General features: G+C 40.4%; 1 protein-coding gene across 1 annotated transcript; it reads right to left on the bottom strand.

The window, feature by feature from the left end:
* Window positions 1-706: 706 nt before the first annotated feature.
* OC90 (otoconin 90) lies at window positions 707-22,061 on the bottom strand. Its single transcript, XM_062627365.1, has 14 exons — window positions 21,962-22,061; window positions 18,007-18,072; window positions 17,728-17,787; window positions 17,273-17,447; window positions 13,345-13,457; window positions 11,972-12,100; window positions 10,280-10,321; window positions 9,317-9,373; window positions 6,917-6,967; window positions 4,503-4,658; window positions 4,047-4,157; window positions 3,075-3,249; window positions 1,871-1,977; window positions 707-1,399 (listed from the first exon to the last, which is right to left on the bottom strand). The coding sequence occupies exons 1-14, from the start codon at window positions 22,005-22,007 to the stop codon at window positions 1,089-1,091; spliced, it is 1,599 nt and encodes a 532-aa protein (XP_062483349.1). The 5' UTR covers window positions 22,008-22,061; the 3' UTR covers window positions 707-1,088.
* Between the last annotated feature and the right edge of the window lie 4,033 nt (window positions 22,062-26,094).

Genomic DNA, 26,094 nt, shown 5'->3' with positions numbered 1-26,094 from the left:
TGAAAATCACACTGAATAAAATGTTATCTGTCCTTTTGGACAGGTCACCTTCTGGATTTAAGTGGTGTGTTTGCACTGTGTGTGCTATACAACTGAAATCTAATGGGAAAGATTCTACCTTTGTGTGCGTCTTTCACGTCAAAGTAATAAGGTTGCTGGTGAGTTTGACCCTAGCTGGGTTTATTTGTTGTTTAGCTTTGTTATTATTAGCCAAGTTCTAGTAATTTAATTTCTTTTGACAATATTTTATGATCAAAGCATAGTGTAGATTAACACCTTATCAAGTAAAAGGACGTATATATCCTTTTATACTGCTGTTGTCTGATAACTGGTGAATCTTATGAGGGGTGAGTTTGGAAACAAAAGCAATCAAACTTGGGTTTAGTAAAAAGCAGAAAGCATTATTCCAGCTTTACATGACATACTCTGGAATGCATCAGTTTTACTTGATCCCAGGTAGCAGATCCTTTAAATTTAATCCCTTTAGTGTAATGAAATCTCCCAAAACTGGAAGTAACCGAGCATAGTACATAGTTTTGGGGCAAAGAATGGGCTTTCTACTGTCATGATCTGATTGGCCAGCAGAAACTCTGCAGGTTGAAATTGCAGTTAGATAGGAAGGGAAGAAGGAACTTATTAACTACCTTGGGTTTTCTTCTGAGTTTCCTGCTAAGCTCAGTAAAGGAAGAACATCTACAAAAGGAGCTGGAGTAGTTGCAGATTAGTTTAATTAAGAACCTGAAATATTTAGCCACCATAAGCAAGATCCAGTCTGAACCAACTACGCAGTTAGCAAAATCAGTCTTTGATCACAGCAGTTTTTACGTAGAAATCAAATGAAATTATACAGAACAGTGTGAAATAATCATTTACACATTTAAACATCTGACCTAAGTAGGTGATCCATAGCGCTGACCTCACTATGGTAAGAAGGTATACAGCCTAACATCTAATACTTAGTCTATGATTATGTCACTTGTGTGCTGGAAAGTGTAAGGCAGGCACTGGAGTGATAAGAAAGAGCAAGGTATGCAGTGACCGACTGTGAAAGTATCCATGTTGTTCCTCAAGTGTATAGTGGTAGTTGGTTATCTGCCTTCATGTTGCACAGCTCTGGAGTTTCCAATGCGATGGTGTGTATCTCTCTTTGCTCTTCTTAATACGCTCCCCAGTGGGCCTTCCTCCTCACTGCTCTCCTCGGAGCTGGAAATCCCTGTGCCTGTTCCTGTGCCTGTTGAAGGCCTTTCATAAGGGTCACTTTGACATGAGATTTTCTCCTCTTGGCACTCTTGCCTGTGTGGAAGCTTAAGGCTTTCATTGAAGAAGGCAGAAGCCATGCACTCGGCAGCTGTCTTATCACAAGTGCATAGTAGTTTCTCACACATGCTCCAACCAACACCTGAAAAAGAAAGTTCAGAATTGTTTGATTGAAGTTAAAGTTAGTCAATGTGTGATTTGCCATGGGAAGATGAGCTTTTGAAAAGAAAATTTTCCAATCTTTCTTAAATTTTAGTTTCCAAATTCACCTTTTACCATCTAAATATAAGCCTGACAACAAGGCGCTGGGCAACTGAAGGTGCGACTGGCTTTAGTTGAACTTGTTAATGTAAAGACACCAACAGCTGACTTCTCTCTCCAACCAAAAAATGTCTTGAGTGTAGTTTTCTCAGTCTGACCAGGTCACATCATACACAGTGATGTAATACCCTTTATCTCAGCTAGGAAGAAAGCTCAGGTTTATAGTTAGCATTGCAAATGTTTTGTAAGCCAAATTTTTGTGTCTCTATACTCAGCTCCAGCAGCTCACATGGTGACATTTGGTCTGTAATGCTTCAATACACTGTCATCAGGACATTGGAAGTTTACTTACAGTTTGGCTTATGATCGAAACACACAACTTCAGATCTTGAACTTCTTTCTGCATGACATCCAAGTTTCATAACTTGTTCTATACAACAGCGATGAGAGAGGCAGCACCTGAAATAAACATTAGATGTAAGTGAAAAATGCTCCTTACATCACAGAGTAGTCACAATTATTTTACTTCTTTATTTTCAATGTCTGTTAAAACTAAAATCTCAGTTTTCATATAATGGAAAAACACTCTCCATCAAAAAGTAAAATAACCCAAACTGTTCCTACTGTCCTCCCGTACCTGTAGTTTCTTAAGGGGTTCTGTTTTAATTTTAACATATATTACAATTGTAACTGTCACCTACTAAGTGCTGTACTTAGTGGGGCCTCAATGTGGCCCCAGCTATTATGAACTTCCACACAGGGAGAGATTTTTAGTTTTAAATGCAACGCTCTCAAGGGAGATTCCTTTGGTTGAATTCTCTTCATTGCTCCAGAATTCAAACTTAAACAAGGAGGATTTAGGTGAGATATAAGGAAGCCATTCTTAACTGTGAGGGTGGTGAGGCACTGGAACAGGCTGCCCAAAGAAGCTGTGGCTGCCACATCCTTGGAGGTGTTCAAGGCCAGGTTGGACGGGGCTTGAAACAACCTTGTCTAATGGAAGGTGTCCCTGTCCATGGCATGGGGGTTGGAACTGGGTAAAATTTAAGGTTTCTTCCAACCCAAACCATACCATGATTCTATGAATTCCTGCTCTTGGTCAGCCATGCCGTGACAGTACATGGTAGCCACAGCAGGTCTCTTGGCTGCAGCTCTGGCATTCACTTGTGCTTTACACTCTTCTGAAAGACAGGGTGGCAAGGGTGTATAACTCTTCATAAACCATTTTCCAAACTGCCTCTTAGCCAAGTTTCACAGCATCTTTTGATACACTCTTCCTTCTGCTCTACTTACTTCCCATCATTCTCCTTTCTTGAGTCAGTAAGTCTCTTCAAAACATTGAATTGATGCAATAATAGAATGTCTTAGTGACATCAAAGAATTTATGTATTTAAGCGGATTTCTCCCCCCCCCCCCCAAAAAATGTGGGAAAAAAATGTGGCCTCACTACTGGTACCTAGCTATACAAGGCCCAACAAAAGCAATACTGATCTTTGTTGGTCCATAAGCACCCAATAATACCCACAGGTAATAGCAGATTATAGAAGAGCCCACACCTGTCCAGTGCATCAGCCGGATAACCTCTCCCTTCTTGGCCACAGTAGCAACCATAAGACTCAAATTCCTCTGGGCATCGCTCAGTTAAACAGAACAGCATTTCTCCTAGCTGGGGCAGCTCCCTCTTTGCTCTTCCATTTCCTCTCTCTTGCAGAAAGGTTAATCGCTCACATACTGTAAAGCAAAAAATGTTATTTGACACATCATGTTTTCACTGGTCTGGGGGTTCTCATGTGATGAGAGAAGAATTTTCAGAGCTATCAGAAACTTTCAAAGACAACTTTTTACTATTTCTGAATGATGGCTCCACTTCATGAACTATGGCTCTGAGATTAATACTGAGTAGAACAGCAGAAGTGTGCGGGGAAAAATTAAGATACAAATTGCAAGTCAAATTGGATTGCCATAAGAGTACTTTGTAATCCTTCATAGACTTTTTTTTTCTTCTGCAATATTCATTCCTAGCTGATCAAACCCGTGCAGTAGTTTCTGTCTTGGCTAGTTCAGAAAAGACAGTCCTAACCTCATGTGCTTGCACATTGATGTGCAATGACTACAGTGCTGGAGGAAACTCCTCAGAGTGAGGAGCAGGGGAAGTTTGTTTTATTGCTTCCACTGCTTGTAAAATAAAGTAACTCAAAGACTCAATTACTGCCTAAAACCAAGAGGAAACGTTCAATGAGCTCAGTTTAGATCTGGTACTGTATGAGAAATGTACTTATAACCTAATCATAAATAGTTTCTGTACGTGTTAATGATAGCACATTGGTGGAAGAGGTTAAATTGTCCCATTTTTTGGAGGTGAATGCATCTCCTGTTGCTCTTGTAAATACCAATACATAGGTCCTTGGTTTAGAATAGCTGCAATATTTATATGTAATATATGTAACACACACATACCTACCTATAAATGTAGAGGTAGCTGAATATTTAATTTCATATAACAGGGAAAAAACACCAACTTCATTTACCCTTTCCTGCAGGTTCACTGGCTCTCCTGTCAGACAGTACTAGCTCCAGAGCTATTCCAGAAGAAGTTGGGCTTTGGCCACCCCTTGCAGGGCTTGTCTCTGGAGATAACATATGCATAGATTAGACTTGCAAAGGCAGAAGAAACACTTCTTTCAGTAATGGCTCTAAAAGTGTATATTCTGAGCCACAATCCATTGGCAGTCCCCTAGCACTTGTTTAATTCATAGTTGGAAGGCTGTTCATTAATGGTTAGTTAAGCTTTCCTGGTGGGTGTTGGACAATGAACCGTTCCTTTCAGTGCAGTCTGTGTTGTGCACTCTGTATTCTATGTGATCTATCCAGATTTAGGGAGAAAACAGTGTTATTCTACATATCTGTGAGAAATGTTGAATCTTCAGGTAGCTGTGAACAGGAATAGGGGACTGCTGTAAATTAGAATAAGTGTAATCATTTTTACTTGCCCTCTTCCTTTGTCCTTGCGGATATGGCTGCAGGAATCTTCTCTGTGGGAACCATTTTGACTTGCAGTGAGTTAAGACCTGCTGGGAACGAGGCTGGGGTCGTGGTTATCTCTTCCACTGACACTGCAGCTTCCATAAATCCATCTTCCTCTGAATAAGCAGAAAGAGGAAAGCAGAAAACAACACAGGAAATAAACAGTAAGATTTTCATTTTAGATAGTCGGTCAGAGTAATATCCTCAGGCAGAGCTGGTGCGAGTTGATGGTCATAGAGAAGAAACATTCAGGATGAAAACTGGAAAATCAAAGAGTATCTACACTGGTCATTTCTTCACATCCTTTGCCTTTCAGAAGATAAGGCTTTGGTTAAATACACCCAGTTTAACCACTGTTTAATTTTTAAAACCTTATATGTTGCTGCAAATAATAGGGTTTGCTGGTTAGTCAGCCCTGCTGAGAGATGAAGTGCAAGGGGAGGTGTCATGAGATGTCATTTTCAGAGTAAACTGCTCAAAAAATAGGTGTCAGTTCACATGAGGGTGACAAACAGAGAGAAACATTAGCGAAGGCAGGAAAATTGCTTGACTGATGCAGCGCTGGGAAACTAAAGGATGGCTGTGTAGTAGCCACAAGGAAATGGCAAGGGGAAAATAAGTTGAGGTTAAATAGAAAGATAATTTTAAGGAGATTCTTTATCCTAAAAACTGGTATTTGTTTATAGATTATCTGAAGCTTTATTGTTGAATGGGAATATTTTATTTCATTTGGGAATTGATTAACATCTCCTTTCTTTTTTTAAGCTTTTTTGTATAAGCTAACTTGTACATGAAAACAGGTCCTTTCCAACCCTAACTATTCTATGATTCTATGAAAGGAAATCAAATGCATTCATTTCACCTGAATGTCAATATGAAGAATGTGGCATTTCACAAACAAAATACTTGGAGAATACTAGTGAACATGTGTTTCCACGTGTTTAAAGCCTTTCCTTTTGAATTCCATGGGTCAACTTATTAACTGGATTAAACTCAAATTCATTAAATTTGTCCCTCTGATGTTCCGGTTTTAGTATGTGTTGGAAATGACCTGTCATATGGTAAGGGAATAGATTAAAATAATGAAAATCCTGCTAAGAACACAACGAAGCCCATGAAAGTTTGCAGAAAGGGATCAGTAGCAACACACTAGTGTTAACAGCTCGGCAAGGTGCACATTTTATGCCGCTTTGACAGTGATGTGTTAAAATGAAAGCAATTCCTGCCAGATGTAGAAAATAAAACTAGAGTTTGGGAAATGCACTTAGCTAAAAATAGATGGTACAAATAATCTTCCAGGAGCCATGCAGGTCTGCAAGCAACACAGGGTTTTGACAGATGAGAATAGTTAGTGATTTTTGACCAGTGCTTAGTACAGCAATGTCAAATGTCTGTGGGGTGGGAGATATGGATACTGCTCAGACAATGCAATCAATGTCAAAAAATAGCGACTTTCTACACCCATATTCAGTGCTTATTGGTGTTTTTCTGGTGTGTTTGTCTACATGAATGTTTCTTTCTACAAAAAAAGGGGCCAATGAGAACTTCAAAGTCTACCAAGGTGCTCCACTTCCAGCTGTAGCTACTGGTGTGGCTGGGATCAAAGTGCTAAGAATTGCAAAAGCTGAAGTAGGGCTTAGACTGGGAAAGAATTCTATGAAATTCCATGTTATAAAGACGGAGGAAAAATCAAAATGAACCCTTCTGGCAGCAGGTGCTATGAATGTAATTTAAAGGATAGACCATTATATCAGAAAATCTTATGTGAAGAGGTTTTTGCAAGTAATGAAGAATGCAAATGAATGGCTGGAGGCAGCAAACAGCTGATACTTCACAGTCTGGTTTTATTGTTGGTGTATATGCAATCTGACCCTAATCTAAATGTTATTCTCTGGCAGCCCTGTTCTCACTGCATAGATTATTAACTGTGATGCTTTTAGATGAAATATTTCTGTGTCAGTCAAAGAGGAAGGAAGGCTGAGAGTCACTGACCTTTTATTGGGAGGACGGGGGGAGCAGGAGCTGTAACTCTGTGGTCCCTTGTGGTAACTGCACAAAAAACAGAGGCATCGTGGTAGTGACCTACCTGCTGCATTTCTGCAGTGTATTTTTGGACTGAATTCACTGAAACATCATAAAGCTTAGCATAACTATCAGCCTTGTTTTACAAAGAGGGTGATTGGGAAAAGCGAAGTGGTTTGCTGAAGGATGTGCAAGTCAGTGGAAGAACCAGAGCATTAACCAGAGTATTATCTAGAAATCCTGTGCTGCAGATTTTTAACTGTGACACCACAGAGCTTCATAAACCAAAATCCAATTTCACCTGCAGTAAAGAGTGCCTGATTCATCAACAACAGTATAATCAGACTCTTACCTCTGGCTCTGGAAGTCCCCAGGGCCATCTCACTGGGCTCAAAGGAGTTCACTGTTGAAGAAGGAAAATGTAGACTCAGAAAACAAGTTGCCAGCACAAACTCTTATGAAAAGTCAAGCTGCTGAGAAAGCTTTTTCAGCAGTGCAGGAAGAGCCAGGCGTTTCATATATAGCGATCTGCCTGTTTATATCAGCAGTGCATTAATTGTTGTAGACAAAGCGATGCTGATCAAATAATCTTATTGCTGCGTTCAAATAATGTGCTTTACAGCATAAATGTGACTGAAGTAGCAAATTCAATATTAAATTCATTTGACAGACAAATGCACTAAAGAGGGTTAGGTATAAAATTTCACTGTAGCACACAGATGCCACGTTTCTCATAAACACCTGCATTCAAAGTCAAGTATAACGGGGAGTTACAAAGGAAAATACTTCCTTAACCTCCAATTTTATTTTTTTACCTGATAAAGTTATTTTCATTTGTCAGCTACCTTTTGATAAATTACAAACATAGCTATCAAATGATCCAAAAATTAATCTCTGCACCTTTTTCATGCGTTAGGATTTTATGATGTGATCAAGAACGTCTTTGCCATTGCTTCGCAGTAGTACTTAGCTTTGGTTTAATACAGTTTCCACGGTTGTTGATGGTGGCTCTCATTTGGGCTTAAATGGAGAGACAACTAGTTAAATGGGAAGTAGTTCTCCAAATGTTTCCTTCAAAGTCTGACTATTATGGCTTCTGGTATGTTTTCAGCTTTCTGAAGTTCCTAATGCAGGTTTTTATCCTTTGGCACTATTTTGAGCCTTATGATGAGTGATATCTCCTTAGAGACCATGAGTAATCATTTTTTTAGGAAGTAAAAGATTGCTACAGATGTGCAAATGCAGGTGCACTCACTCCTCCTGGAGTTCTCAGGTTTCTACTACCAAGCTTCCCAGCAGCAGCTAGAAAAACATGAGCCAATATTGGAGCCAACTGTTAGGTGAGAACAAGAAATATCCAGTAAATACCCCACCATGATACAGGGGAGGCATGGAGAAACAGCCAGCACTTACACTCAGCATAGAGCACCCTTGTTTTGTGGCACTTTTTTAAAAAAATGAAAAGAAAAATTGTTAAAGTCTGAAGGAATATTTCTTTTTTTTTTTTTTATTAAAAAAAAAAGGATGAAAATGGAAGGGGGAAAAAAAGGCAAAAAAAAGTCCATATGATTTTATGTTTTTTCATTATTCTAGATTCACACTTAGGGCTATGGCTTACTGAGAAACATGGGAGAGCACACAACAGCTTGAACCTGAGCTCTTAAGTTCCTCAAAAGTGCAACTTTCCATCTCTTCTCAAGTGTTCAAGTGGTCAAAAACTGTGTAGATGAGGCCCGCAGTGACATGGTTTAGTGGTGGTCTTGGCAGTCCTGAGGTAATGATTGGACTTGATCTTAAAGGTCTTTTCCAACCTAGTTGATTCTATGGTGTTATGAGTGGTTGCTTGGTTGCACCCATCCAGTGCACAGTGACTTGGTACTTGTTAAATACAAGATCCCTGTACACAACACTGGTTTTGTTTTTGATTACAAGAGTGCCTCAGCTAAATTGGACTATGGATCATCAAAAACTGGTCTACTGCTGTGTGAATTGGACCTTACTTACTAGGTGTGCCCCCAGAACCACCCAGGACTTTGGATGACTTCTGCCCATGGCCTCTTTCTTGTGTTGCAGTGCACACCACGCAGGTGAAAAGTAAATAGTTCTCTCTCATACTACAGCAATGAGATTTTGTGAGCATCCATTCCTGAATAAGATAACTTGATTGTAGAAGTAAGAAATGAAGATTGTCAGAAGAACCACTTGGTCTCATGGTTTAGGAACTCACTCGGGACTTACCAGAGTAACAGGGACTTGAGCCTGGATGTCTGCAAGTAAATAAACCACTAAAATGCTGGCTCATTTGTCACAAACCATGCTTGATATTTCTTCATGGTACAGCTTGATCCTTTATAAACAAATATCTCTTTAAAGACAAGAAGTATGGAACTGCCTGTGGGACCAGTGGTTGGCACCTACATAGCACGTGTCTGCCAAACGGCTCACCTGCTTCTACCTGTGTTCTCAGGGATAAAAAAGGTCTGCTTTGATGAAAACAAGGTTTGTTGTGGAGTTCTTATTCTCAGCCCTTGGTAAACTTACTATGAACACTGGTTAGGCACATTGCATTAGGCACAAACTGAAAACCAGCACCTTCTCATTCAGCCTTGAATTCAATCACCAAAACATTATATCTACTTTTATATCAGTCCTTTGGGAAGGGCAGAAAGAAAGCAAACAGCTCATTCTTGTCTTTTATCCTTTCAGCTTTTGGGAGCTGAAAACAGTGCTTCCTGCACTGCAAGTTGCAAACCTTCTTCTATGGATGCAGTTGCAGGCTGTGTTCCATCAGTCCCAAGACGAAGTAAGTCTGCAGAAATAAAAGCGTTCTTACTCCAGAGAGTCATGGCTTAGGATGCTCATTAGACTGGATGTTGGCATAACATGATCAGCATGTAATTTTGTCATAAATATTATTATTGTCCTTTTTGTACGGTTACTTTGTATATAAATATGTGTATCATATTTATATTATATAAATATAGAAAATCAAAACCTAATTATTGTAATATATATATCATATTTATATTAAATACAGCAAATCCAAACCTAATTATTGATAATTACAGTAGCAGCACTAAATCCTGCCTTGCTATTTGTTCACTGCTGATACTAAATTCTACTCAGTAGCATGCACTATAATAATCATCATCATAAAAGAATCCCTCAGTCTCTATCACAAAGAATTTCAGCCTAAACAAGAGAAACTGCCTGGTGATCGGCATTTTTTACATTCCCATTTCAGCAGGTACTTGGATACGTGGCCAATAGTGAAGGTATCAAGATAAGAATTAAATATTGAAATGCAAAGCTTATATGTTTAAATCAAAGCACTTGGTTAGGATGCTTGTTGGAGCAGGGCCCTAAATGGGCATGAAAATAGAAAAGGATACACCTGAAACTGCTTTTAAGCTGCTTTTAGTACATTACTTATATTATTTCTCAATGAAACTCGGGGTTCTCTTCTGAATTCCTTCTCAGAAAAAGGAGTCATTTGGCTGAAGTTTTCCTGTGCACCTGAGTAAACACTTGTCACAAAAATGGTGCTTTGGTTTATTGGGCTTATTTCTCTGCCTTTCATATTTTGGCATCTTGCTAAAACTTTGCTTCTCAGAAAGGAATCCATGGCTTCTATATAATGGGGTTATTCTTCTGAATATAAATTGGTCTCAGCTTAACACACTGCAGTCAGTGAATCACAGAAATGAGCACGTACCCTTTGTATGAAGTGTTGTCAGCTCTCTTTTGCTGGTGGTTTCTGAAAAAAGAGAAAGTTCTCTCATCAACTGAAGTGCGAGGAGGGCGTTTGTCACTGCTTAATCTGAATAGGGCAAACGGGGTGTTCATAGAATTTATTCCTGTTAGCAAAGATTTAGGCTAATACATCCCCATTTCGTTCAACTTTTTCTCTGTAATAATGAATCTGCCAAAATATTTTTCCTAGAAATTTGTCAGATGAGGTCATTATTTTTCTTTAAAAAGCCTGCACTGGCCAGAACTACACAGAAAGATAATAACAGGAGTGAACACTAAATGAAGATGTTTCATTCAAAGGACTTTATTTTTCCATTAAGAAATATAATCAGAAGCCTAAAATTAGAGAGGTATCAGGTGAGCTAAAATTGAATCTATCTTTATCAGCAGAGCTAAAACTAGCATGATTTTCCTGTTAGCACCTAACAATTTCCCCGTATTTGTAATGTGTTGGAACTGACACACTCACTATTAGAGCCATCTGATCCTAGTCAAAGATTCCTGGCTTACACAAAGCTATTTTCTGCCTTTGATGCACACATTCCTTTGGCATTTTCTTCTCCATTGACCTGTTCACAAGGGGCTGCACATCCAGAGCCTGATATAGAGGTGTGTATCCATCCTTATTTAGCACTGGGGTGTGTGAATATGAGCCAAAGGCTTAGAAAAACTAGTATTGCTTTTTAACCTCTGTCTCAGCTTGGGAGTTCAAAGGTCTTCCCCCCTTGCTGTGCTCTGATTGCAATCCATATGAATTAAGTTTTTAATCCAGCCCTGTTCCCACAGGACAGGTATTCAGTCTTAGAAGGCTGTAATTTCAGCTACAGAGCAGAGATCCGTGTATGACAATGGAGATAAATATCCCCTTCGACTTTAGAGAGGATTTTGCCTTCCAAGATGAAAACCAAATAACAGAACAGAGTAGGTCTATTTTTGCTTTTCCAGTTAGTTTTTATATGGTTTGAGGAATATTTGGGCTAGCGATATTTTGGCAGTTTGGCATTCCTGCTAGTGACCTCAGAGGGGTCACTAATCATCCCAACTATCAGGTTGGCAAAATCATGGAATAATAACCATAGAATGATTTGGGTTGGAAGGGACCTTAAAGCTCATCCAGTTTCACTCCCCTGCCATGGGCCGCGACACCTTCCACTAGACAAGGTTGCTCAAACCTATGTCCAACCTGGCCTTGGACACTGCCAGGGATGGGGTGCAAGAGCTTCCTGAAATAAAAATTCCTTCCTATCTAACTGGAATTTCCCTGTTGCAGTTGTGTCTCTTGACTCTTGTCCTGTCTCTGAGCAACTCCAGTAACAGTCTGACTCTCTCTCCACACCTCAATAGGCACACTACTATTGAGGACAGAAAAGAGATCTACCCTGAGCCTCCTCCTTTTTCATCCTGTGCTCCAGCCCCCTCAGGAGGTCGGTAACCTCTCCTGGATGGGCTCCAGGACAGCAATTAGTCTACCTTCTTCTCTCTTGGAATTCACTTGAGTAGCAGTAAATGGAAAGGACACATGAAACGGAGAACAGGTCGGAGTCCTGGACCTATTGCAGCGAAGTGCCCAGCTACTGCTTCATTCTTGGGTCAGATTTGATGCTAGTTGAAAAAGCAAGCAGGAAGAGGCAGTCAATCAGGTCCTCATTATTACCTGTAACCAGAGGTGGACAAAAGGAAATATCCAGCCCATTCAAGGAGGAGTTAATATGTGCCTTCACCAAGCATTCAATGGCATCTTTGTCACAGTTGCAGAGGAGCTGTTCACAGGGATCCCCAGAATCTGGAAATAAAACAAGGATCCAAACAAGGTACTATTGAAAAACCTTTTCCATCACCTGCTTTTTCCTCCCTGTAAGGTTTTTGTCTATGTTCATTAATGCAAACCTATTTGTACTGTGATTTTTCACATTAAACACAGTCAAGTTTCACAGGCCAACACTGGTTGTGAAATGCCAATGTAGCCTGACACTGCTGGTTCCTTCCATAGAGTATTAAGGACTAAAGAGCAGTGCTTTACTGCCTCTAGTTTTCCCATGGAAAACTTAATCCAGCTGATACCAGCTTTGTCATTTCATGAATTCATTAATACATCCCTCCTATCTCCAAGAATTCGAAGTCCAGATGACAAGCTTTTCATGTAAGGTGTGATTTACTTCTAAAGGATATGAAACAGTTTCATAGGAAATACTATTTTCCCACTTCAAAAACTTCTACCTTTCGGAGTTTCAAAGAACATTGACCTTTCATAGGTGTCACCCTTATATTTCATATTTTTGGCATGTACTATTCTTTTAATGCGCTTTGACCATTATAGATCGGCCTGAATAGCAAAAACGATTGCAATTTGAAACAAGAAAAGGAAATTGAATCAGATTGCTTAAGCAAGCTGTAAGGGTATTAGTTTAGGGATTCTTCTCCTCTTTGCTGGTATCCTCAAATCATGTTCTAGCTTATCATCTTTTCTGAGAGCCAATACTTCTTGAAATGTTGTATTAAAAATTATTAGGCATTAAAGAGCCCCACTCCACACTTGCCAGGACTATACCAGCGTTGCATGGAGTAACTCCTATTGTAATGCCATTGTGTCTGTTGTCATTGGTGATACTGTTGTAGCTGAGGAGTGTATATAACCCTGTGAACAAATAATTTGGGTCCCTCAATGTATATAAAACTGAGGCCTTCAAACTTCAGAAGGGAACTGTTTGTGAGGTATTTCCCCAGCATCCACTGCACTTCTGATATGTGGAGATATCTCGATCAATGCCAGTGGACCTGCAAGGTCAGGGAAACCTCAGCCTGTTCATGAAGCCTGTTTGACTTCAATTTCTCTGCCTAGTTGGGCTTTGATACCTCTGTGTATTCCCATTTCCATTCAGTCCTGAGCAGAACACTTAATCCCTTCAAAATCCACATGAGGAGGTGGTTTCTGCTAAGTTTATATATGACCTCAGTGGGTAAAGCAAAACGAGCTTCTTGGTCATGGTGAGGCTCCAGCATTAAGCTCCTGTAATGGGTTAATCTTACCACAGGTCAGGTTTTCAGTAGAGCAGCTGACATCTGTAGGAACCTTTGATGGGTCCCATGTGCACTCCATCTCCATCGCTTCCTCATAGCATTTCCGGTGCTGGAAACAGCATCTTAAAGGATGAAATAACACACAGTGCACAGGATTTAGTTTCAGTTCAAGCTCAGACTGCAATGCTCTCATGTTGCTCTTACTCAAGAATGCAAAAGGTGCTAAAGAAGAAAAAGAGGTCCTCAGTGTGGTCCCTAGACACAAGGAAGACTGAGTACTACTTTCCTCTAAGTCAGTCTAGTGCGATAAGTACAGCTGGATGCAGAACTCAATGCTGGGATCAGGTCTGCAGTCTGTGGGAAACAACGCTTGCATTTCTGTCCTGCTGCAGTACCTGAGTTCTTACAAGGATTCCACAGGCAGTTTAAATGAGAAATCCACTGCCAGTATCCAAATACTGACCCACAGCACTAACTCCCAAACAGTGCCTCATGGCTCGGCTCTAGAGAGCTCAGCTCCAGCCCTGCCACAACCTTTCTCACTGCAGATTTGGACAACTACACAGAGCCTGGCACTCACTGAGGGTTAATGTGTCTGCACTGCCTTGTGAATCCCTGTGTCTTGCTGAGAATATATAAATCTGTGCAGTGTAACCCTCTCTTTCTGTACTTTCTCTGCTATGCAACAAGCAGAATTAAAATACAGCCACGGGAAGGAGCCACAAATGCCTGAAATGCAAACCCCAAACGTCTGTGTGACCACTTTAGCTGTGAATAGCAATGAAAGTCAGCTAAAACAAGCAGCTCTTCATCAGTCAGCTCTTCAGCTGTTTTTGAACAAAGCCATTTCTTCTATATTATAACAGCATCTGTGTGCACTCACATCAGCTATAAATGAAACACCAGTAAAACATTCAGTCATCATTTACCCCATATAAAATTGTTACAGAGATAAAGCAGGGGCTTGCTGCTCGATTTAGACTCAAATATCCTAATTTCAGAGAAACAGGCTCAGAACATGGGGCTGTTATTGAATTGCCATTGGTCTTGTCCATGCTGAATGCAGAGACATTAACACTCGAACCCAGCATCTGCTGCCAGGAATCATGATGCCACGCGATCGTAGAATGATATAAGGAGTTTAATTTAACTAAGCTGATAGGGGATTTTGTTAAAGACACAGTGAATGTGTTATTACACATCACCCACTGCCCTGCATGTGCACATAATGTGGACTGAAGCACTCCTGCACCGATCAGAGCAGGGAAAAACACGCTCCTTTCTAGGCTACACATTAACTTCCTCACAACCTATATTTAGGAAGCATTTAATATTTAATCACTTACAATATTAATATATTATTGCAATATCCCTCATAACCATGGAAGCAGTCCAAGTCCTAACCACAATCACACTTTTGACTTGTTGAAAGACATTGGAGATGAGGTTTGCTTAGGTTGCCAGCAGCGGATCAGAGCTCATGAATAGCAACCCTAACTATTCTATTATTCTATAATAGCGTTATCCCAGATGATGAAGTTTCAAAGCCCAGTTTCTTGCACTCCATGGTCTCTGCTGCCTGTTGGTGGGTTTTCCTGCTATAACCTGGTTTAGGAGACTGCTGGAGTGTATTGAACAAAGGTGAGGGCAAATAGCAGTCAGCAGAGCATCTCTGATGGCTCCTCCACACCACAAACACTACTGTGTCTTGTTTCAGAGATGAGGGCTAAATCTGTAAACTCCATCAAGAACAGGGTTTTAAACACAGAGCTGATGAAAAGTGTCAAGAACCATTCCTTTTTGTGCCTGAGATCTAGTGAGGTGTCAGCACATAAAAGCTCCTTTAACTGCATAATTATGCAAACTTCCTGCAGTTCTTGTTTGTTTGAAGCATCACAATCATGTCAACCCTGAAACAGTTAATCAGAAAATATACTTGCCTTCCCTTTGTAAGAAGGGAATTGTAAGACATGGATTGTCCTCTGGGCATGGTTCTCTTTCTCCGTTGATTATGGAGGCTCCTAATGGAGCCCGTGGACTGGGCTTCTAATTTAGATATGCAATAAACTACTCAGGGAAATGGGAAAGGTCTGGTACAAACCTTTTCCAATGCCTTAAAACCCTACAGTGAGATGTTCAGCCCCTGTTTATGAAACAGAAATGGCAGTGACAAAATCTGAGGTTTGCAAAACTAGTTTCCAAGAAATAAAGTCACTGAGAAGATTAGGACACACTAGGAACCATGTCTGACAAAAACAGCCACTGGTTTGATGCTCAATTGAACCAAAGGCGTATCTGTGTCAGTGCCAAAGCAATAATCAGTCTCCATTTACTGCAACCTGCAGCGGGGTTGCCATGCCGCTAAGGAAACCTCACTGCAGGGCTGCTAACTTATCTGTAAACACTAAGAGACTCTATGGATGGTTCTTGGACAAACATGCTGATAAATCATTCAGCCCTGTCTGTATTTCTGCTTCTCTGCATTAAAATGAAGCTAAGTAAGGCAAAAGCCCAGGTGCTCAGCTCCACAGGTATCAATGCATTGAACTGATTTGAGCTGTTATTTCAGCGTGTCATCATGAGTGCTCAGAAAAGCTTTCTTAAGAAGTCCCATGGGTTTTTTCCAATAGCAGGCTTAGATTTTCATTTTCCCAGCCATCCCATGCTGGAAAGTGGATGGTTTCATTTCCATCTAGCTATAGGCACTAGCCCTTCCTGAGCCACTGCTGTCTTCACTCAGGGCATTAATACATTACATTGTTGGAAGAAACTTTTTTCTATTTAGACATGGATCCTGATTCTCTTTGAATTTCTTTTCACACCTCACACTGGTATAAGCGAATAACCATTTGATTGTCCTGGCCTGAGATTACGTTTCTTCTCATTAGCCCAGTCAGGGTCTGCGGCAGCATCCCTCCAAAGCACAGAGAGGAGGTTGGATGGTTCAGTTCCTGGTGCATGATACTGGGAAAAGCCATTGAGTTACATTGTTCTGCTCTGCTCCTGGATGCTCCAGTGCTCACAACACAGGTATTCAGGGCAAGATCTACTTAACCTCCTACCTGCCACTTGAAGTCATACTCAGCTGCAACCTGATTCTGTTGATGCTTAAATCCCCTTCAGATGCCAACATTGTCATTATAGCCCACTATGACCTTACACTGCTCCCAATACCAACACTTTGGTAAGATTGTAAACTCACTAAACCGCTCGGATTGATGCTCTCCCACTCACCTTAAGAACAGGCCTTCCAGTTTTTGGCACCAATTGAAGGGTAAGACAGAATTCCCCCAGTACAAAGAAATTTGTGAGGTTTTGTTCACAAAGATCTGTCCAGAATTTAAAGAATTTGGAACTTCTGGGTAAGATTTGTCAAGGAGATGGGTATGGTGTTTGCTTATGCTATTGCATTAGTAACCCACATTTGCAACCAATTTAAATCAGCTGTGCCACCAGAGCTGTACTAGTGGAATTGTATGCAGGTGTGAGGGACTTTGCTTTTATCTCTAGGATGGGACTATTTCTCCCCAGTGAAGTGTGGTAAGATGGATTGATTCTGAGCTATGAAGAAAAAGAAGCAAGTGGATCATTATATGCTATAGATTATGACCACCTTGACTTCATTTGTTTCCAAGCCATGCTGTAAAGTGACTGATATGGGGTGTTGGCCCAACAAAATGATCTGTTGACCAGCAGGTAGGAAAAACATAGGACAGGGCTAATAAACCAGGGCTGAAATTGTCATTTGTAGGTTATATCAGATAGTTAGGTTGTGTGTGATGAATAGATTCAACAGGGGTGGAAAGCATTTATAATAACTCTGAATAAAACTTTTTTTTACAACTGTCCTCAAATTGTTTAGGCAAGTGTTACACTTCGGGTCATCAGAGCATGAGGGCACTGACAGCCAGTCAGGGCAGATGGGGCTAACACTTACTCATCAGCTTCATCCACAGGGAGTCCTTCCATCTCAAACCGGCAAGAGCAACCATAGTCTTCAAAGTCCCTAGGACAAAGCCCAGTAACACACTTCATTTTGTTCACAAAGTTGAGCAGGGCGGGGAAGTTCGTGAAGATGGACTGTAACCAGGTGAAGTGAGAACCCAGGCAGTCTGGAAGGAGAGCAGCCACAAAATCGAGGTCAATGGAGGTGAGCCTGGTGTGGGTCACACATGAGTGATGTTCATGTGAAAACAGAGCCTAAACAAGGCAGAGACATTGAGCAATGCTTGACACTTGTCCTTAAAACATGGCAACAGTTAACGGTATTTAGTATTATAGTCTTTGGGGAAATTACAACCTCAGTAATCCCTGTTCCTTTTCAGTGTATACAAAAGAAAAGTCCATGGGATTTCTATTCAGTGCTCAAGTACAAATGGAACGCATACTTACCAAAAAATAATGCAACACTTTCCACATTTTGAAAGACTCCATTGAAGAATGTGGCATTGTCTGGATGAAAAGATAAACAAACCACACTTCTTTATTAAAAGGTAAATGACAAGAGCTGCCCCCAGACTGCCCCTGGTCCTGCTTCAGTTGCTAAACCAGCTTGAGATAAGAGTTACTAGCTGTTTGCTGACAGCACGTGCCGCTGCGATGCTTCTTGAGTACAAGTGATTCCCCACTGCCATGCAATAATGTAGAAAGTAAAGCTTAAACCATTCTTACTCAGGATTCTTTCAGGCGTGTCAAGAAGCTCTGGCAGGAATGCTGGCTTCTCCAATCCTTGGCCACCTGCTTCAGCAGACACATTTGAGAAGAAAAAGATTTAAATATAAATGAAAACAACAAATCAAAGCCATATACTTACTTTATTATGACACATACACTGCAGGCATTTCAGATACCTTCCTACACTACTGAGGTGCTCCATCAAAGCCATGAAACCATTGCTTGGCTCTATCCACGCCCAGAAAAGCCTGGAAGCATACTGGTAAGTCACATTGACTTCAGCTTAAACTGAGGTATTGCTGGTGAAGATGTGCTAACCCTTGTAGGTTTGATGTGTTAACTCTTCTGTACAGCAGCACTTGCTGGGATGTATCAGTAGAATTGTATAACACTGCTTTAGTTGCCCAACTAGTTTCATTGTCCCAAATGTTTCTACTCTGTAACCCCGTGCTCTTATTTGAAGCATGGCTGAAACTAGATGACCTTAAGGTCCTTTCCAACCCTAACTATTCTATGATTCTATGATTCGATGGTTATTTGAAGACAAGAGTTTTCATTTTTCTGAGTCCTTATTGCTTCTCTTCCCAAACTGTTTTTTTCTTAATTGTATTTTTCCTTTTGAAGATCCTGTGATGTATTTTCTTTCTATTTGCCATGCCCTGAACAAGGGTGAAATCAAGACTTGTTCTCTCCCTTCCTATTTCTCCTCTTTCTTATTTTTTGCATTATTTTAGGAGAGAATGTTTTACTTTGGATATATTTAAACTAAACTTTTTTTTTCTTTTAAGGTATTAAAGGTATTTAATGGCTCAAGGTTCTAAAAACTGAAGAAAAACCCTAATGCTAAATTCATGGCATAGCTTATATCTCAGAAACACTGGCATTAGGAAAGCTGTCTGTGGTCTCCGTGAAAGATTCTGGGAAAGAGCTGACAGTTATCTTGCCAATTTGTTGCATTTCCCTGCCATAAATGTAAGTGTAAGAAACTGGAGTAATGGGGTTTATAGATATAGACAGCTTAAAGCTATGTTTAGGAAAAGATTAGGAAAAAAATAGGACCTTTTCCTTAGATTATATATAAGTATCTTCTCAGGATGTCTACAACTTTTGTGTACTGAACAAGATGTTCATGGTAAGAGCCATATGCCTCCAGCAACTCATTTCTCAAGTTAGTGGCAGAATATGGATATGGGATTGAGGGAGATAGGAACAGGATGTTCCTCTTCTGTTTTTCTTTTCCTGAAAGTCTTGCTCACAATGAAAAGCTTTTAGAAGACCAGCAATCCATCAGAAGCACCCTTCACTGCAGCAGGTCTGAAGGGACAGACTGCTTTCCACAAACCACACAACAGCTCCTGATAAAGGGTGGCCTTTTCACGCAGCTGAAACAGGTCTGTTGAAAGCTTGACAGCCAGGAGTAAATCAAATTCGAGCAAGGCAATGGTGTGCCTTGCAAAATAAATAGCATTGAATGCTGTGTTTGCGTACACACGCTTGCTAAAGAAAAATTGCCCCTTATTTTTGGATTAAAGCCTGTATTTCCTCTGCAATGACAAACGTCCTTCTCCCAAGCCATTTCTATCAAGCACATCTGGAGCCATGTTTTGGCACACTGCGTAACACCATGGTTCAGACTCAGTGTCTCTGTTGATCAATAGCCAGTGATCATTTAGTCCTTTCAGCAAAACTTTGGAAAACATGAAAATCCCATTGAGTTGCAATGAGACAGAGAGAACTGATAAAGCCACGTTACAGAACTGCTGAAGTTGTGATTGCTCCAGCATCCTTAGAATCACAGAATCATAGAATAGTTAGGGTTGGAAAGGAGATCAGGATCATCCAGTTCCAACCCCCCTGCCATGGGCAGGGACACCTCACACTAAACCGTGTCACCCAAGGCCTCATCCAACCTGGTCTTGAACACTGCCAGGGATGGAGCATTGTCGTGCTGAACCCAGGACAAGCATTCACAACCTCCCTGGGCAAAACCCTTCACTTGCACTTTGTTCTTCTCAGCAAACTTCATTTGCACACACCCAATTAACACGTACATGTTCGGAGTTCCCCTAGAGACAAATCTCTGTCACAGGGTCAGCAGCTCAGTAAACCTGTGGCTATTCTAATCCTTTTATTGCAAAGAACCATATTTCTAGTTGTCACTAAGTCAAGATCAATGAGCCAATGTGTGCCAATAAGATTGCTTCATTTTGTTTAAATTGTCATGGGACGGACAAAGAGAAAATACTTTCTGGATGGATTATTCTCTTTTCTTCTTTTACTGTCATGTCTTTTGATCCTGTGTTGCTCCCTGCCAAGCCAGTGAAAGATTGCGCTATGAAACTCAGTCCTTTAAACCTCAGAAGATCCTGGGGATGTCAACTTCTCTTTCTTTTCTCTACAACCTGCTGACTTGTCACATGTCCCAAGGAGACTCCTATGATACATCAGCTCTTGGGCTTTTCTGTTGTGTACCTTACCGACAGAACTTTCAGGCACATGTAAAAAACCTTTCTAGACTGTGTCTGTGATGTTGCCACTCTGACAATGCTTTTCTGCAGTGCTATTGTGAAAACAGCCCATCAAAAAACCATCAGTGCACCTCCAGGTGTGTTTTGCAATTGTGGCTAATTAAAACACCATCATTTAGGGCATGGGTGGAGTCATTGTAATCCTCAGGGAGCAGAAACCTTGACTGTGCCAGGATAAATCAGGCAGCAGCAAACCCAACTTGCTTGATTTATTCAAGGTAAATCACATTAGGTTCTCACAAAGATGCTAGTTCATGCACAGATACTTGCTTTAGTCTCAAAGCAGAGATCAGCAGAATAGATGCCACATAAATATAAATCAACAATCCTCTCCAAACCTAAAAAGGGTAACATTTTAAATCTTTGGCCTCAGATTGTGCTTAGCTGGGGGACAAGACTATGAAAACTGTGGCACAGCATTTGAGGTTTGGGGAGAAATCTCTTTTAAACATTATGTAGACAAATTTCTGAGTGTCCAGACATTACTGAGTGCTCTAGATATTATCAATATATAGTTCCCTTCACATCTGGGGACTAAATATCCCTTTATTCATAATGGATAAATGGCGTAGGTATTTTGGCGTTCTCTATCACTGCAGTGGGAAATGCTAATACTCTTTCAGTTTTCTATTCATATACTAGGAGTCTTAAGGTTCAGCTTTATCAGTATATTTTATCCCATATGTTTTTGGTTAGAACTTTTTCTTTACTGACTTCTAATGCTTGCAGCCCCTGAGAAGAGAGGTGACTGGTGAAATTGAAGTAGATCAGTGCAGAATTTAGTCTATGCCAAGGTGCTGATCTTTCTTTTCCCTTTAGAAATAATCCATGGAGTGACCAGAAATGGTGTTAGACGTTCCAAGAGTCCTCCTCTTCACCTGCACACTGCTACCCACAGCACAGGGACTGCAGAGACTTGAAATATTTGCCCACCCCTGTCACAGGGAAGCTCCTTCACCCATGACAAGAAAATCAGAAGAGTTATGTGAAGAAAATTATTCATAGGAAAACTTGGAGGAGGAGCTTTATCTGAACATGAGTCATATTTCAGGATGCACTGAATGGTTTGGAGAATTTAGACAATGCACGTGTATTGAACGAGTAGAATCTCTTTATTTTTAACTTGTAACTTTTTTGGAGTCTAAAGGATTTAAATAATAACCAAATACTAGCAGAAAGAAAGTTGCAGTTTATTTGGGTGTATTTTTAATCCCACTAAATGTTTCTTGCTACACTAAAAGTCCTGAGAAAAATACATTTTATAAGAACTCCATAGATAAACTTATTTAAGTGTATTTGATCATTGAACATCGGGTTTGAGGGGGGAGAAGGTGTTCTTCTAAAGGGTTGTTTCCAAATGCGCAAACTTACAGCAGTATTTAGACGTAGATTTCAAATAATCATAAAAATACATTGCTACTCACCACTGTACAACATCACTGACACAGACACCAGCAGAATTGCAATCATTTTAGTCCAAAGACAAGAAACAGTCACACAGCAGACCGGTGTGCCTGGAGAGTTAAGTAAAACATTAGGCAGAACGTTATCTCTTGAAACTGGGAATGGGAAGGCATCAGCTTAGAAAATCATTGTTTTGTAGCCTGGCCATATTTCTGCTTAATACAATTTGGTTATTACCCTTATAGTAAATGCACATATTGCGACAATGGTGAGACTTAGGTATCCTTCAGATTTCACCAATGTCCTTTATAAACAATATTTGTTTCAGTATCTCTTTAGATGAGTCAACAGGCTCAGCCAAAGCACCATTGACAGGGAGAGTTCATTTAGCAGTCGAATGGTGTACTTGAAGTTTCTTTTATTTTACAAACAGTTTTTACATCTTAGTTGATCTAACAGGGCATTTAAACAATTCTTTAAATTTTAATTCTTTAAATTGTTTAAACAATTATGTTTAAATGCAGATATTGTGAAACACTGTGTAAATCAAGAGACATTCTGGGATTAATACTATTGAACCCAGTTAATCTGCATTACATTCTACTAGTTTTCTTCACATCACAAAAATCTCTCCCACTCTGTAGTCAAACATTTAATCTGCATCGAGACTAATCTAATGCATCATGTCTTTTCCTAATGATAAAACACGTTGTTAAGAGCTTTAAGTTCTGGGTGTGTTTGTCCTTCCATAAATGTATGTAAAGAATTATTCTGAAGCCTTGCACTAGTATTTATCAAATGACAGATAATGGATTGGTTTTGATCTATACTCCCAGGTTTACAGTAATTTTCTAAGTAAGTCAGGTATGGACTTTTTTACAGCCAAATAAATTAATATTTATTTATCAGTTTTCAGATATTTATCTACTGTTGATTATCTGCTCTCCTATTGTCAAATATCACATTAATTCCTATTAAAAAAATGTATTATTTCATTAGGAAGTGAGACTATAAATCTAACAGCTCTGAATGTTTATATAGTCTACTATCCCAGATCTCTTACCTATACTTCAGTCTACAACTCCACAGTCCCAAATAGCTTATTCTACATTGTTTCCTTCCTGATTCCTGTGTTATAGAGTGCATCTAGAAAGGCTTACCTTGAGGGATATTATTCGAAAGCAGTTGGATGGAGGACAAATGGATTTCAGCATAGTCAGTACTAAGTTATTTATACCCACTTGGATATATACCGCACCCATGTGATCACTTCCTTTATCAAACCACTTCAACATTTATTAATTAATTCTTCCATAAGATTCCTTAGAGTCATTATGCTCACAGTGTACTTTAGTGATGTAGCTCCAGCCATGTAAAGGATCTATACTGGGAAGTCTGTTCTGCAGGTGCATTCACCGTATAATGACCTTGCCTAATACTCTTGGCTGTAATTAAATAACAATCATCTCATTGTTATTAATCACTCACAAAATCTCTGGGGCATGTGAATATGGCTTTAATAGCTTAGCAAGAGGTAGTGCTCAGTGATGAAAGATGAGTGAAAATTTACACAGCTTTAAACACTGGCATTCCTCAGGGTTGAGAAGTCGTCCCTCATCTATCCACAGTGGCTCTGATCCAAAGCTGAGTGAAATCCAGGGGAAGGTTGAGTCAATGAGCTTTGAGAAGGCTTCTCCTCATCAGAGAGATGTGCTTTCGGCCAGGGTCAGACACCACAACCCTTCACAGATGCCATTAACAAAGGCAAACTGTCCACTGAGTTTTAGCATGGAAAAGTGAGAAGTCCACAAACTGGAAATTGTAGAAATACATGGACAGGAGGCTTGGGTCCTCCAAGACCTTCAGAAAGCCTTTTGACACTGTCTCCGCTAAGATCCTCCTAGAGAAGCTGTTGATATATGGGCTGAATGAGCCTGGTAACATGGGTTGAAAACTGGCTGAATAGAGGGGGCCAGAGGGTAGTGATCAGCAACACAAAGTCTGGTTGGAGGCCAGTGACTGTCAGTATGTGTCCAGGTCTGGGCTCCTCAGTATGAAACAGACATGGACAAACTTGAGACAATCCAGGGCAGGGCCACAATGATGATTAAGGGACTAATTTCTGTGTGAAAGCAGCAATTGTCATCTCTCATTATGAGGAGAGGCTGAGAGCTGAGACGCTGCAACCTAGAGAAGGCTCAGGGGGATCTAATCAATGTATATGAATATGTGAAGAGAGGGTGCTCAGTGACATGACAAGAGGTTCACTGTGAACATCAGGAAATGCCTTGTTACTGTGAAGGGGACCAACCACTGACACAGGATGCCCAGAGAGCTTGTGGAGCCTCCCTCACTCCCCTCACTTGGAGATATTCCAAAGCCATCTGGACACGGCTTTGGAATCACAGACGTTTGCAGTCACTAGGCATCTGGGCAACTGGCTTTAGGTGGCCTTGCTTGGGCAGAGGGAGTGGACCAAATGACCTCCTGAGGGGCCTTCCAACCTCAAACATTCTGTGATTCAGTGATGCTCTATTTGTTCAGTACTGACATGTTGACAGGGTCCAGTCATAGCATTTCTGTGCCCAGACTTACCAAGAAAATTTACAGAAGAGTGAAACATGGCAGAAATTATGTGTTAATGATATAAAAATTCATTTTCATGTGGGTTTTGGTGTCTCCATTTGCAGTATCCAGGGATTGCCCAAAGAGTATTTTTACTGCTTGGAAGAACGTTTTCAGCTTGACAAATCATAGGGGGCTTGACTGAGCATAATAATAAACATGAGTCCTCTGAGGTACTGGTTTGTCCATATGCCACCATCATTTCTGTACTTCTGCCAGACATGCATAGAGGATTTTCAGGACTGAAAACCCTGGAATATGGGAAACAAATATGTTTTCTGAGGGCAGCCAGTGTGTTCACTTTTTTCATGGAGTTTTTTCATTCCTTCTCTTATTTTGAAGTTTTTCTCATTAATTTTCATTATTCCCCTGGGAAAGCCAAATGTAAGTCTGACACAACTGTGACCAGAAGGTTGTCATTCAGGACAGGTACCATTAATCCTTTCTCAGCTCCTTTCACAAGATATCCATTACCATGTGATACCTTCTGATTCTGTCCCCGTGAGCACGCTTGGGCAGTAGACCTCATGGCTTTCCAGGACATTAGAGTGGAGATGGTTGTGACCTACCCCCAGTGCCAGGCATGGCTCAGGTACAGCCTATTGCACTACACAGGCTAACACTGTCCGAGGACTTGTACTCCTGAAGAGAAAACACAGACTGATTTATTCTAAACACAGAAGTGCCCTTTAACGTGGAGACCAATGCTACACCTCAGAGCTGATTAAAGTTATTAAATGAATAATAAAACACTCTTTAAAAAGGGGAGCCTTTCCCCAAAATGCTTTTTGATACAAAGTCAAACTGACTTCAATGGTTGCTTTCTGCCCTTATGTTCTTGTTTCCATGTCCTTCTGCCTGAGTTCTCCAAAAACTTAATGATAAAAATGTATGAAATAATATGGGTGGATTTTTTCTTTAATTGCATTTTCTGGCTTTAAGGTGGTTTTGTAAGATTTAAAGGCAAATCAGTTGCACAAAGATGTAGTTCACTCAGTTCCTCACAGCAGAACTGGTCAGCCTTGGTTGAGGAGAGCTGCTGCAGAATGACATCTCTCCACAGCACTGCAGTACCATGGCCCTGTTAGTATTCCCAATTCATATATTCTTTGTATTGATATTCCTCTTGTCCACTGACTAACATTCAGTATCAACTGTACTTGGTGCTACTCCAACCTATCCTGCTCTTTGATACGACAGAAATGCTTCCCTCATGTTATTGGGCACAACAGGGAAATGTATTTTGAAGGAGGGATGCTGCATCACCCCTCTCCCTGGAGGCAGCATTCCTTATGTCACCACCTTTCTTTTTGGCTTTATATTACTTTGAACACATATTTCTTCAATGAAACGTCAACGTGCACCAGCTGTAGTGCAAATAATTACATTTTCTTTGAAATATTAATAGCTTCATCATGTATTTTTGGTCAATAGCAGCATCATATTGCTTCAGTGTACGAAAAACATAGGGTGGTGCAGTCCGGTTATTCTTTTTTATAGCTGCTTTTAGTTCACCAGATGTGCACAT

This window comes from Pezoporus occidentalis, unplaced genomic scaffold, assembly GCF_034315485.1.
Source record: "Pezoporus occidentalis ecotype Australia unplaced genomic scaffold, CSIRO_AGI_Poc_V1 ctg3, whole genome shotgun sequence".
Lineage (NCBI taxonomy): Eukaryota > Metazoa > Chordata > Aves > Psittaciformes > Psittacidae > Pezoporus > Pezoporus occidentalis.
Note: the sequence above shows the minus strand (reverse complement) of the source record. Positions and strands in the feature narration are given on the sequence as shown.

Bases quoted from the DNA above. Each gene is read 5' to 3' on its own strand.
- OC90 (XM_062627365.1), bottom strand. From the start codon at position 22,007: ATGATTGCAATTCTGCTGGTGTCTGTGTCAGTGATGTTGTACAGTG. The intron at 4,158-4,502 runs AAAAATGATTAC...AATCTATGCATA, and splicing joins GACAAAGGAAGAGGGCAAGT to TGTTATCTCCAGAGACAAGC. The intron at 1,400-1,870 runs GTAAGTAAACTT...TTTCTTTTTCAG, and splicing joins TTTCGATCATAAGCCAAACT to GTGTTGGTTGGAGCATGTGT.